The following is a 14918-nucleotide window of genomic DNA, read 5'->3' as shown; positions in this document are numbered from 1 at the left end:
ATTTGTTTAAAAGTTATATAGACTCATTAACATCTTCAGTGCATTTGATGGCTTAATTAATAATAATTAATTATTATTATTAATTATTATTATTATTTGATGGCTTAGATCTGGAATTTGTTTGTACCAGTGGAAGTATTCCCTGAGTTCTATCTACTGCCTAGATGGTCTGGAGAAGAGTAATTTTTGCAGAATCCCTCTTCCCTCCTCCACCATTTCCCAGATTTTCAGGGAGTATAAGGGATTGTTGCAAGGCAAGGGAATAATCTGCAAAAATCACCTCCATTCCATAAGGAGAAATTTCCACTGGATCAGAAACCCAGTGAGCAGTCTTTCTGTTCACAGGAAGGTATGGCATGGATCCAATAAAATACATTTTTTCTTCCTAGAATATCAAAAGGAAAAACACTACGTTTTTCTTTCTAGAATACCCAAGGATAAACACTATTATAATGGGTTTCTGATTAAACAGAAGGTGTCAACATATCAAAAACCTCTAACAGTGAAACTTCCACAACAGCAGCTAGTACACAAAGATTGTGACTGTTCTAGGAAGTGGTGCCACACTGGAAGGCAAGTCTCACTGGCAGCTTCTGCTACTAAGAGAAGCAAGCCTTTGTTATTTATTTCATTCTTTATTTATTTATTGCATAGTGCTTCTTTGAGCTTGAAACAATACAAAAACACAGACAAGAGCCTACAGTGCTTTTATGGTTCCCCATGAATGAAAATACTTTGAACACAAATTCAACTGCCTGTTCAAGAAAGAAAAGTATGCAGTGCTTTGTACTCTGTGTGTCAGTTGTTACAGTTTCTTAGGACAGTATGTCAAAATACCTTCAGATCCCCAAGTATATGAAGATATAGGGAGAATATGGTCTTGGAGCCAGCATAGTATAGTGGTTTGAGTACTGAAGTACAAACAACTCTGGTACATCAGAGTTCAAAGCTCTGCTCTGCTCCAAAAACCAACTGGGTGACTATGGTGAAGTCACACCCTCTGAACCACAGAGGAAGGCAGTGCTAAACCTCCTCTGAACAAATCTTGCCAAGAAAATCCTGTAATCGTTGCCATAAGTCGGAAATAAGAACACCAGCAATTAGATAAATGGACCTAATTGTCTTGGCCTGTAGCACTGGGAGGACTCCTAACATTACGACAGAAAAGGTCTTTTACCTAGTCCAATGAAGATCTTCTGATCTTGAAGGCTAAGCAGGGTCAGCCCTGGTTAGTACTTGCATGAGAGATCACCAATGAATATTAGGTGCTTTAGGCTATATTTCAGAGGAAAGGATTAGCAAGACCACCTCTTAACTAGCAAAATTCATCGGGTGATCAAAAGTTGACAGGTGACTTGAAGGGGTGTGCATGCACTTACACAATGAAATATATGTTGAGTATCCTTTATCCGAAATGCTTGGGACCAGAAGTGTACCGTATTTCAGATTTTCTTGGATTTTTGAAATGCTTGTATTTATATAGTGAACCTGGAGAGACAGGGTCTGTGAAATGGAGGAAATCAAAGTGGAATGCTTGGCTGGTACATGGCTAAAAAAGTTTTGGGTTTTGTCATTCTGGATAAGGGAAACAGCTTTCACACACACAGGACAGCAAAGTGATCCAGTCTCTGATGTGCTTTCTTGAGACAAGGATATGTGGATTTTCCTCATCAAATGGCTTTTCTTGCTACAAGGAGAGACACTTTGGAAAATGTTTGAGGCTGTTGTGAAGTACATTAATATGTGTACCTTCCAGGGGTAGACTTTACCCCCAAGAAAGCATCCTTGCCAAGAAAACTGAAAGGGTCACCATATATTAGAACTGACATGAACATGCATAACAATAACAGTTTGGAAACGGATGGCATGATAATTCCTCTTTGGTTTTCCGGTACTCTGCTGTAGTTTGAGAAGAGCATTTTTGACAAGTGATCCATCCTTCCATTGTATTTTAAAATGCCGAGGAAGAATTGCTCCTAAATTGCCTGCTGCTTCTTTTCCTGTTGTATCCTTGTGGTTAGGCTGATATGGAAGAGCGAGTAGCTGTGCTAATAGCATTGCCTGGTTTTCCTAGAAATGTATCAAAATAATATGGACCTGTGCCCTGGTGCCTTAAGATTGCTGCAGTCCTTCCCAGACAAGGAAACAGTTGCCCCTGAACAGTAAGGCAGAGTTAATGTTAGTCTGCTTGCTCCTCTGGTTCTACTGACTACAGACGGAAGAGGGTGAATGAGGAAGAAAGCAGTGACTAAAAGTTGATGGGAGAAAAGGTTGAATGAGAAAGGAGCATATTTTTATTTATATTTTGACTTTTTAGCTGCTGACCACATCTGTTTCCTACGTTTCCTTATGGGCCTTCTCAGCAGCAGCTGCCTTCCTTCAACGCTCCTCCCAAAGACTATGGATCTTTCCTAGGCCTGTGCAGAGGCTTTAACCCATTTTCTCTCTCTCTCTTATGTGTGTGTTTTGTTTTTTAAGCTGAAATCCATTCCTTGCTTGGTTCTGCCGCTAAAGGATCATTCTGCTTCAGCTCAGGCAGCACTGATCCCGACAACAACGGATGAGTTGGTGCATTTTTCTCCATTAGGGTCGGGTTGCTCCCTCTGGGGCCTGGCAAAGGCTCCTGGCTCTCTGGGTGTCCCCTTGCCAATGCCTAATGCCAAGCCCAGTTCTTAAAGCAGGCTTGGGAAAAAGCAGGTTGTCATTTCAGGCTGAAGTGCTATTCACACTACTTGGGAGCAAAAGTTTCACTGAACACAGAATGGTTCATGAGTAAACAGCAACAATGATGCACAGTATTTGCATGTCATCTTATTTTCACAGGGGAAACTTGCTGAAGGTGGGTTGCAGGTTGATGTTAAAAGGAGAGACACTGAAAGCGAAAGGTTTGTTCTCCTCAATAGGATCTATGTAGGACCCATCCTTTCTCCTGGGAATCCAGAACAAATGAGAAGCTTGTCAGTTTCCCAAAGCAGAACAGAAGTAGTTCTGGAAAGGAAATGGCATGCGTTAGGTGTGGTGTTCATTGGGCCCAATCCTATTTCCACTGACACGATCAAAAAAGAGCATGGAGTTAATCCCAGGGGTTGTGTTCAAACCACAACTGCAACACCTTTTTTATTTAAAAAAGGTAAAAGGTTACACATCTGCTTTATTTGATCTTGAAATGTAAGTGAAAAAACAATTAGGGGCTGTAGAACTAGGATACACACTTAAGCTGGGAGTCTGTTGAAATAGATTTAGTGGGATATACAATTGATATAAACAAGCCCCATTTAAAAAAACCCAGAAGCCTAGATACCCTAAAGGCACCAGATCCTATCTGATAGTGGAAGCTAACCAGGGACATCTCTGGTTAGTACTTGGAAGGGAGACCAAAGAATACCAGGAACTGTAGGCTATCTTTCAAAAAGCATTCAAGTATTATTATTATTATTATTATTATTATTATTATTATTATTATCACTATTATCACTGTCTGAGGCTGAGAGAGCTCAACTTGCCCAAGAAGTGGCACAACCACCCTCTTGAGTATTCCTTGCCTCAGGAAACTCTGTGACATGCATGGGTTCGCCATACATTGACATGAAGGCACACATCAGCCTCTTGAGTTTGGGCGCATACAGGAGTCCTAGAGTTGGAAGAGACCCCCAAGGGCCACCCATGGCTCTGCTGTTGGCCCAAATTAAACTACAACTCCCAGAATTCCATAGCATTGAACCAAGGCAATTCAAGTGGTGTCAAGATAGATTATTTCCTCAGTGTGGATGCAACCTAAATTCCAAGTTAATGTGTCCACAGGGGGCGCTAGGATTTCTAATAATAATAATAATAATAATAATAGCAACAGCAACAATAACAATAATATTTTAACACCAACAACCCCAAAGCGATATAATTTAGGGAAGTCAAACAGAAGACGAGCTCAGACCAACCATTTTAGAGGGAAAGTGATGCCAAGAGCAGTATCTGAGAAGAGAAACAGTTCGATGAAGCCACGAATAGCCTCCTCCACCAGATCTCTCTTTTCTCCAACCAGTTCTTTGGAAACTTTCCCATCTCCCACTTTTCCCAAGGTGAGAAAAGAGGGAGGCAAGAAGAAGGGGCAAAAATTGCCCCAGGGATGATGGATTTGATGGGTCGGTTTCCTTTCTATTATAAGCCGCCTTTTTCCTTTCCCAAGGCGGCTTCCAAATGTATCGCTTCTGAGCAAAATGAGGGTTTTCCAGAACACAGTTTGGGCTTGAAAAAGACGGAGGTTTTGTTGGGTTTTGCTGGGTCCTTCCCAAGGAGTCTATCCCATGAAGCCTTCTCCTGACAGCAGCCATCAGTCGGAAGAAACAACTTGAAGGCACACAACAACAACAACAACAACCACCACCACCAAGCCTCCACCGGGAGCAAAGTCATCCCCCGAAAAAAGACAGGGAAAAGCTTCACCTGGAAAGTTTCTGCCTGTTTTTTGCGCAGCAAAGCAAGGCTTGATCCACCGGAGAGGAGGTCCAGAATCGGGCCCTTCCCACCCCCCACCCCCCACCCCCAAAATCCTTTAGATCCTTTAAAAAACCCTGGCCAAGAGTCTCTAGAAAATACTTTTAAAAAATGCATATTTGTAAACAAAGTCTTGGCAGTCTCCTTCCCAGGTCCCTTCTCACACCTTTCGCTTTGTTCAGACGCTTTGCCCCATCCGAACTCTTTTCTTTCTGAACATATATATATATATATATATTGGCACCGACTTTCTGGCTTCCGAAAGGAACTCCCCTCTTTTGTCTTTGCAGAAGCAACAAATAAAAATCCCTACAAAACTATCATGCAAATTTCACGTTTTATTTTGCCGGGAAATGAAGTCCCCCCCCCCTCTCTCTCTCTCTCTCGATCTCTGATTTACTCATGTAGTATCTCACCGGCGAGGAAATCTTCCTTCCTCCTCCTTGGAGTAGCCATCTGTTTGGAGGAGCTTCATCCAAGCAGGTAGCAAGGCCAGGCTGCGGTTCTTTCCTCCAGCAAAGGAGCCCAGAGAAGCGGCCTCGGCTTCCCGACGAGCGCAGCAGCTCCGCAGAAAGCGCTGCCCTTTGGAAAGAGGCCCCTCTTTGAAGCATCTGGATTCAAAAAAGAAATGCCCCCCAGAGTTACAGCCCCGTCTCTGGTCAGGTCCCTTTTAGAGAAGGCATCCCTTTCGGATATCAAAGCAATAGCTATTTATTATTATTATTATTATTATTATTATTATTATTATTATGCTTTATTTATATAGCGCTGTAGATTTGCACCGCGCTCTACATATCCATCCATCCATCCATCCATCCATCCATTTATCTATCATCAATCATATCTATCTATCTATCTATCTATCTATCTATCTATCTATCTATCATATATATGTATATGTGTATGTATATGTATGTATTTGGCAATATAATCTTTTTAACGATAACCCCGAGTCCCTCTACTCCTCAGTTGCTCGACCCCCCTTCAATTAAAACGGGTTGTAATTCGCAGCAGATGCGCATGATAGTTTCTAGGCTTCCTTTCGCCTTCATTTTGGCTGGCGGACCATTCGGTTAGAGGAGATCGAAGGCTCCTCATCCTCCTCCCGAGGCCATTCATTCAAGATCGAAGAAGGAAAAAGGGATCCAGAGGGAAAGAAAAGTTGCAAAGAGGAGCAAGAGTTTGCCAAGCGGCTGCGCTTCCCGGAGCGGGCGCTAGTGGGCGCTGTGGGTCCACGGAATGGCTGCAAAGGCGGCAAAGGCAGGCCAGGCCCCAGGCTTCCCTTGGCTCAGGGCCCCCTCCCTCCCTCCTCCCTTTGGCTGGAAGAGGCAGTCTAGACCTGAGAGTGGCTCTAGCTTTGCTTTGGCCATGTCCTACATTTTATTCCAGCCTATAAATATCTACATGTCTGAGGAGGGTGTTTCCAGCTCTTCCTTGCTCATGTCCCCCGTTTTTCTTGAAGAGGTCATGCATAGGTTCCAGAGAGTGTCTCCAACTTTGCTTTTGGTCATGTCCTACATTTTATTGGAATATATATGTATATATGTGAGTGTGTTTCTAGCTTTTCTTTGGTCATGTCCTACATTTTTCTTTCATATATATATATATATATATATATATATTTCATATATATATGGTCATGTCCTGCATTTTATTGGAATAGATAGATAGATATGAGGGAGTGTTTCTTGCTTTTCTTTTGGTCATGTCACACATTTTATTGGAATATATATATATATATATATATCCTCCATTGTTCTTGCTCTTTGGCCCTGCTCCAAATGGAGGACCCTTTGGAATTCCTCCTGGAAAAGCAGGTGGAGATGGAGGACCTGTCCTGGAAAAGGAGGACAATCATTCCCTCTGGTTTGAGGGTGAAGCCAAGCAAGCTGCCCCCAAGTCCTCTCCTTTCCCCCAAAAAGGGTGACCATAAAGAAGGTTGAAAAGCCAGAGGTAATAATCCAAACCCAAAGGGAGGGCAGTCTTTCTGAGGCCTGGTGGTCCTCCTTTTCCAGGGCATGTCCTCCATTTTGACCTTTCTGTCCAGGAAGGATTCCAGAATGGCCTCCCTTTGGATCAGGGCGAGGAGACATCGACTTACATCTATAGGGGAAAAGGGTGGCACTTTATAAGATAGACTTCCATGGGAAGGGAGGCTTCTCCGCCTCTTTCCCGGACGCACAGCCCCCTCCAGCTCCGGGACCATAATGGCCCACACCCCCAAGGAGGACAAAAATGGAGGACATGGTCAATGAAAAAGCTTTTTTTGAAAAGCACTCCTATAAAGAGAGAGACCCATGCTCCGAATGGAGGACATTCTGGACCTCCTCCCGGACAGAAGGTGGAAATTGGAGGACATGGCAAAACAGAAGCTAAAAACACTCATATCAAGATAACTTCACGGTTCTTAATCATGAGCTCCCAATGGAGGACATTTGGGAATCTCTCCCGGGTAGAAAGTGGAAATGGAGGACTGAGGGGAAAAAAAGGAGGACTTGTCTGGCCACCTGCCTTTAGTTAGAGACAAGAAATGGATCTATGCAGGGAGGCCAGATGCCGGAACCGAAAAGGAGGACAAGGCACCCCAAAATGTAGGATCGTCCGGGGAGGGAATGGAGGACACATGACCAACGAAAAAGCCAGGAAACATCCCTGGAGACATGAAATCCGTCCATCTTAGTCTTGCTCCAGATGGAGGACATTGAAGGAAAAATGGAGGACACTCCTATAAATATACAACTCTAATATAAATATAAATACACAGCTCTAATCTACATATAAACCCATGCTTCTTAGCCCTGCTCCAAACGGAGGAGGTTGTGAAACCCTTCAGGGACAGAAGGCTGAAATGGAGGACCTGTCCTGGAAAAGGAGGACGCAGCAGGTCTCCCAGTTACCTGCCTAGAGGCACCTTTCTCTCTCTCTCTCCCCCCCCCCCTTTTCAATAAACCCCGCCTCCTTCCCAAAGTGAGTGACTGGTGGGTGGGCGAGGTGTTTGCGGAGTGACAGCTCCGCCAGCCAATCAGCGTCGGCGTTGCCAGGGAAGGGGGGTGGCTGGGTATAAAAGGCAGGAGGAGGACGCTGGAGCCCGGACTCGGCGCCAGGCGGAGGAAGGAGAAGGAGGAGGAGGCAGCAGCCGAAGCAGGGAAGGGGAGCTGGGGATAGAGCTTGCCTCCTTGAGCCGGGCGCTGGCAGCCCGACTGAGCCGCCTGCATCTCCTCCTTCTCCATCACCCTTTGGAGGAAGAAGAAGAAGAAGGGCTGTTGGGACGCCTGCTTTCTCTCCTCCTTTTTGGGGACCCAGGAGGGCGATGGAGCCCCCAAGGAAAGGACCCTGGGACCCTCGCCTGCCTCTCCTTCCTCTCCAGGTGGATTTATAGAAGAGAAAGGAGACATAGTCCGGGAGAAGCCAAGGGCCAGCAAAGGGACTCCTGTACTACTACTTGACTACTACTCCTTCTCTACTCTTGGATCGTGATTTCCTCCATGTCGGCAGCAGCGTCGAAGCCCCGGACTCCTTAAGCCTGGAGAAGGGCCCTAGCTTCCCGGGGGATCTTGGCTGCTTCTTGGGGATAATAATAATAATAGTAATACTCCTCCTGCTGCTACTCCTCCCTTGCCTTCCTGCTGGTCCTCCTGGGCGGCGTTGGCGCTGCTCGGGGTCCGGAGCGGGGCCCAGGACCATGGGAGCCCGCCGGGGCCCCTCTCTCCTCCCGCCGCCGCCGCTGCCGCTGGGCCGCCGGTGCTGCTGCTGGGGCCTCTGGGTGCTCCTCTGCCGGACGGCGCTGGCCAGCTCCCTGGTGCTGGAGCCCATCTACTGGAACTCCTCCAACTCCAAGTAAGTCAGGGGCCAGGGGCAGCACCCCAGGAGAAAAAGCAGGACCATGGAGATTAGATCTACCTTTATTTGTAGCCCGCCTTTCTCTCGGGGCGGCTTACAACAGTTGAGACACACACACCATACAGTTGCCTGGATGTCTCCCTCCCAGGAAACCGGGGGGCATTTGTGTGTGATGATGATGATGATGATCCTATTTCTTTATACCCCGCTTTTCTCTCAGGGCGGCTTACAACATTAAACACACACACACCCCACACCCCTGGATGTCTCCCTCCCAGGAAATACGCGCATTTGCCTGGTGTATTTGTGTGTGTGCCTATTAATATCCTTATACCTATATTTCTTTAGATCCCGCCTTTCTTTCAGGGCGGCTTACGGCATTACAAAAATACACACAGAGACACCATTCTGTTGACTGGCTGCCTCCTTTTTCTTCTTCATAGATCGGGAGGGCGCTTGGGGTTTCGGCCTCTCCTCGTCCTCCTCCAGGCCGAGGATGCGGGATCATCCCGGTTCTGGGGCGCGAAAGGGGAGAAAAAGAAAGAAAGAAAGAAAGAAAGAAAGAAAGAAAGAAAGCGGGGATGGTGAATTCGACACACGCAGTCTGAGAGAGGGACCTCTGCACCGATCCTGACCCTGCTCTCTTTAGAAGGGGGCTTTGTTTCCTAAATAGGGGGGAAGACCAGCCTTCAAGGAGAGAAGGAAGGACCCACTCTCCAGGGAACATGGCAATAAATGTCATTGATGGCCCCATGAAGTTGGGAGTGTGGAGGAATAATGGCCTCCTTTCCAGGGGAAAGCATTTGGGCCGATGTCTATTTTGGGGAGGAGGCAGAGTTAGGAGAGAGTGGCTTTGGAGATGGCAGCCCTGAGCCAAGTGGAGAGAGAGCTTCGGGGGCAACGGATCGGCCCTGGATCTCCCACTTTGGAGAGCAGGGCCCTGAGAAATGTCTAGAAGAGGAGGAGGAGGAGGAGGAGGACTCCTTGGTCGATTGACCACTGGAGCAAGTTGGGAGGCTTTGGGGAGTGAGGAACCTGGCGGCTGAGTCATGACAGCCTTGGCCAGGAGAAGACTTTCCCATGCCTTGCCCTCTTTTCTTTTCTTCCTTGGCAAGTCCGGGCAGAAGAAGGCTGGCCTGGATCCCCCGAAAGGGCCAGGGCCCAGCTCTGCTATACAGAAGTAGGCTGAGAGAGACAGGAGACTGGAGACATAACCCTCTGGGCCCCACAACAAACTCCAACTCCCAGAATTCCACAGCCTTGAGCCAGACATAAGAGGTAAAGCGGTGCCAAACTGGGTTATCTCTCCAGTGTGGATGCAGCCAGAGAGATCTATGTAGGGCAAGGTTGTGTGGTTTAGTGGGCACAGGCAAGAGGAAGAAAAGTCATGCGGAGTGGAGAGGTTAATGGAAAACTTAGAAGAAAGGAAGACCTCAGAGAGAGGGAGAGCTCTTGGTTTTTCTCCTCTTTTGGAAAAGAATAGAAAATAATCTTGGAAATGGAGGAAAAGTTCATCACACAGAGAGAGAGAGAGAGAGAGAGAGTTTGCTTCTCTTCTCCTTTGGGGAAAAAAAGGTTTTGCCACAATAAAATAATCTTGGCAATGGAGGAAACACTCCTCAAAGGAGGATTTCTTTCTGTGTGTGTGTTTATAAATCAGTGTAGGTCTCTCCACAATACCCCCAGAGGAAATAATATATATATATAGATATATTTTAAAGAGCCATGATCACAGTGTCTTTATTTTTTAATGATTTGGTAGGAAATAGTTTGTGGGAAATGAGCACCTCAAATTGTCCATAAAACCTGAGCAAGCCTGTTTGGATGTGAACCGAGCAGAAGCTCTCCCATAAAACGCAGTTGAACGGTTGTTAAAATACCTTTAAGTGAACAACGCATTGGGGAAATGCCCTGTCTCACAAGTGTGAAATGGCTCTTCAGAGCTAGGCAGACTGTATGTTACTCACAGGCTCCACACAATCCAGCTGAAATGACAGACGTTTCGCATTTGTACCTAGAAGATTTAAGAAATCTTCATCTGACGCCATCATTTATCCTTTGGTTCCATTATTGCTTTATTTTCTTGCCCGCTCCCAAGGAAAAGGAGGCTTGCAGGCAGGGCTGAGGCCCATCATAGCAAGTGCTAGTTTTTAATGAAGAAAAGCAAAAGGAGATACATCAGTTTTCATTTTAAAAAGTGAGAACCTGGCTAATTTTTCTCAGGATCATGGCAGTCTTGCTCAGTTCAGTGGTGCTTTCCTCCTTAGACAGCAATACAAAGGAATTGCTGCTGCTATGTAGAAACAGCCTTTACTTGCAGTATTTCTCCCACGGTGGATTGAAGCTGATTATAGCATTCCTTTCAACCCAAAAAAAGTCTGGATGTTAAATTTGTGTCTTAAACATATAGAACAAGCTCTGTTTCAAAGGAGCAGTATAATTTCTTCTCTCTGTGTGCGCTGGTTTGGGGGAAAGCGTAGTGTTGTACAGTTGATAGCATTAAGCTTGGCTCTGGAGAAGAAAGGTATTTTTGCTTGCTGCTGCAGTCTAGTGATAGCTTTATTCCTACAGAGGTCACTCTTCCAATGCGTAACAGTCTCTCCCATGCGCTGGTCATTTCTTCTCCTTCCTTCCAAGGCCTAACCTGCTTTCACTCCTTGCCTCCGCATTAACCCAAAGTGTCCATTTTCAGCCTTGGAGGGCTTGCCTGAATTACAGCTTAAGGCTTTGTCCCTAAAGTAGTGGGCCTGTGTTACTGTTTCCTCCTGTTGTGTGAATTAATTTGGGTAAAATACAACAGCGACAGCAACCCACCGCACAATATTATCTATAGCAAGTTTAACTATGAGTTAGCGACAAAACCTCACTCCTCCTCAATTTAAATATATCCTTTCCCACACATGCAGTGCTTCTTGAGGCGATGCAAACTTTTTTGGATTCATCAGTTCAAACACAACTCATTCCTCTGCTGTGGTCTGCCAGCAACTTTTGTGTAAATTTGTAAATAAATGAGTGCTATTGCTTTATGGGTGTGTGTGTGTGTGTCTTCACTTTTTAGAGTAACATAGTTTATTTCCAAATTCATCACTGTAAATGATCTTGTAGTGGAGGAAAACTAGACTATCTTCTGGAGATTGACTCCCTTCCTCACTTTTCAAGAGACCTTGCGGAGGATTGATACAAGGGAGTAAGTCCCATGCAACACAATATGAGTTTCTTCTTAGTAAGCAAAGCAATGGGATTGAGCTGTGAGACCCTTCCATTGTAAGAAGAGATCCCTACCATGATTGTCACGAACCATTTCATGTATTTACTGGAGATAAATAATTATTCACATATCCACTGGTAATGAAATAAGAATTTTAGTAGGCTCATGATGCATATGTGAAAATGTAGACTGAAATGATGCAAGTTCTTTTAGTCTTGGGCCTGTTGTGGCCTACTCTACTAAATGAAAACTATTCTGTGAGTCACTGTAGTGACTTTAAGTTTTAGCAGGTGTCAGGAAAGGAAAGCAAGACAGCGACAGATTCCATTTATATGAGTCTGAAGCTATATGACTTACTAAGTCTTTCGCCGAAATGTTCTGTTAACATTATTTCACAAGGGCTGTGATCATAAAATTAGGTGGGGAAAAATATTTTACTCTGATATCTCTCTTGTGGTTTTTCTTCTAGAAAACTAGATACAAGGAAAGCCTAGTAAAACAAACTCTTGTGTAACTGCAGTGACACCTACCAGTCAAGGGTATTTCCCATCTCCATTCCTATCAATTAGAAGAGATTACCTCACATACTTTGTTGCTTGTCCTCTGGAACCAACACAATAAGAGCTACCCAACTCTCAATACCGCAACCCCCAAGTTGCAGTTTGTTAGGTTTAAGCATGAAGGACATGAAGCTCTACTTATCAACAATGTTGTGTAATCTAAGGTTGCCTTCCTTAGCATGGAGTTGCCCTGTCAGCTAACATTTTTTCTTTCCTCACCCACAGTGGGGCCTTTTTCCTTAAGGAAATGTACTTTGACTAAGGGAAAGCAAACAAATAGCTTAGTAATATCTCCAGTGATAACCTATTACACATGAAATCAGCCACAGTTAGCCTGAATAAACACTAACCTGTCAGAGACTGATAAAATAGCCTACAATTGATGGCCCTGTTTGAGCTGCCTTTTTGGTGGCATAAGCCAGCCTGCCTCTCATTGTTTGTTTGTGAAATTCTTATTCTCTTCTTTTTGTAGGCAAACAAATGCACATTCACTGCCAAATGAATAGCCCCTTGAACTGTGCTCTGCAATGTGCGTTTGGGTTAATCTTGTCGGTTTTAATGTAGAAAAGAGGGGAACAAAGCACCAGGGGTGGAATTGTTAGTGCCGTCACATCCCCATTCCTACCATTTTGTCAGGATGATAAACTATAACTAATGGACAGTCTTGTTTCACAAGAAAACTGAAGCTACTGGAGCGTAAAGAGTCTGCTGAAATGCTATCTTGCAACATATTTACTATCTCTCCTTGTCGGCAAGGATTTATTTTGGAATCCTGGAGCTTTACTCTTTAATCCTAACTTCTATAGACTTAATGTTAGACGAATATAATATATATTCTATATGAAGATTTTTGGGGCTGATTCTCTCACTAGATACCAGTGAGAATGGTTGGGTGCTTCCCTGTGTGCTAGAAGATCTATAAAAAGAATAATTGTATCTCCTTCTTATACTGGGAAAATATGTATCATGCCCCAAAATGTACTTTTCCAACATGATCTACACAACAGGAGCTTCATAATCAGTTCCCTCACTGATTTTGCCTCAGAGAAGAGAGGCCTAAAGTACTCTAAGCCAAGCCAAGATACTTTGCTATAACAACTACGAATATATCCTGGAATTTGTTACAGGCAAGATGAACTCAATATAAACCTGAAACACTTCTTTTCAGATTTAATACAAAATATACTTTTTGCTAGGTGCTTTTCAAAGCAAACAGCTTATGCAACACAGTTCTACACATTTTTTTACTCAGACGCAAGTTTCTCTGTGTTGAATTGGGATTGCTCTTTGGTAGATGTGTATGAACCTACAGCCTTTCATTGCTTTCTACTCCAGAAAAGTTTCTTTTGCAAGACGTCAAGGCCTAAAACCAATAACTAGTCACATCTAGAGTAGGACCATAGAATCTGTTGCTTAATGGTGGACTAACATACAAATTCCATTGATTTAGTGAGTAAACTCCAGTTGAGAAGAGCAGCCATTGGATAAAAACCTAACCTAGATTATTTGTTTTTACCCTTTTTAGATCTGAACCTTACTGCCAACAAAAACATGAATTTTAAATTAATTCATTTATTTTATAGTCCATTGCTCAGTCATCAGTTGGGAGCATAATTGCTATATTTATACCAATTATCTCAAGGTCTCTTATCTTCGTGCCTTATAAAGTAAAGCAACTCTTAGTTCAGTAATTGCTGTTAGACAGGCAGTGTCTGAGTCAAGCTGAAATTAGAAAGATTTTCCTTTCTCTCCTTTCAATACGACAGTCATAATATACTCTCAGCTCATAAAAATTTTCTTTTAGTATGATTTTGGTTTGCAGATGACCAAAGGAGAAATCTCCATAATGTGATGCCATGATATTTAGGGAATCTTTTAAAAAAACAAAAAAATAAAATAAAATTGGGCAAGGATCTGTGCTTAAATAACCAAGGCTAATTACATCTTAACTGATGCAAACAATTAAGATATCTCTCAGAAGATAAAAAAGTAATCAAAACATACTCGTTCTTTCCACTGAATTTAAACACACTGTTTTATCCTCCCCTGCAGAACTTATCCTTTGGTGCTAGGGAGATGTTAAATGAAGGAGCAGGATTATTACCTGGTTAAAATATTTTGATTAAAGTGTGAGGATCTTGATAAATATACTTACTAGGCTGGAGACCTAATACTTGTTCATATTTCCAAGTTGTATATTTCTGTAATTTGTATATGGCAAAGGTAAAGTGGACAGGAGGGGGGTGATGGCCAAAGACAGTGTTAAGAACTCCTTGGGAACAAAACTCCTGCAGCTTCATTGTCTTTGTATAAAGCTGGTGCATACAAAGACATAACACTATTCAGCTCTTCAGCCATGATGGAAAATGTAAACCGTTGACATCGTTCCCCTTGTTTAACTTGTTTAATTCTCATTTTAAATTCAGTAGTATAGCGGCCGTGTGAACTCTGAAGATTTCTTTAGTAATCCATTTTGTAGTTCCAAATCAAAAACAAAGTGAAAAGGTCTGACACAATTTGCTTTTATTTTTAGGCAAATCAACCCTGTTCCTAGTTAATAAGGGGATTACAACCCAGACTAGGCCTTTACAGATGTAATGTAAATCAAGGGCAGGGTATAAAGAAAGTGATCCCTTTTGATTGAAGTATGGTAAAAAGGCATAGAGAAACTAGCAGCGGTAATCTGATTGTATGGCAATAAAACCACCATTTTCTGTCTTTCAGATAAAAATAATGTGGTAAATCCATGCAGCTCATAAGATGTAAAGGCAGATAAATGGGGATACCATGGCAACATATAGATTAGCTTGATGTTAGAA

At 43.6% G+C, this 14918-nt stretch overlaps 1 protein-coding gene across 2 annotated transcripts in view; it reads left to right on the top strand.

The window, feature by feature from the left end:
• The first annotated feature begins 7600 nt into the window (after positions 1–7600).
• LOC149319200 (ephrin-B2-like) overlaps positions 7601–14918 on the top strand; it is a 64057-nt gene continuing 56739 nt past the window's right edge. For both annotated transcript variants that reach the window (XM_089511253.1, XM_089511252.1), the window contains exon 1: positions 7601–8328. In XM_089511253.1, the coding sequence (XP_089367379.1) occupies positions 8174–8328 (155 nt within the window). In that variant the 5' untranslated portion in view covers positions 7601–8173. The remainder of the gene's footprint in view (positions 8329–14918) is intronic.

The sequence above is a fragment of the Sceloporus occidentalis genome, unplaced genomic scaffold (assembly GCF_023333645.1).
Source record: "Sceloporus occidentalis isolate IW3139 unplaced genomic scaffold, rSceOcc1.0.p SCAF_2, whole genome shotgun sequence".
Classification (NCBI taxonomy): Eukaryota; Metazoa; Chordata; class Lepidosauria; order Squamata; family Phrynosomatidae; genus Sceloporus; species Sceloporus occidentalis.
This window is presented reverse-complemented; position numbering and strand designations above follow the sequence as displayed.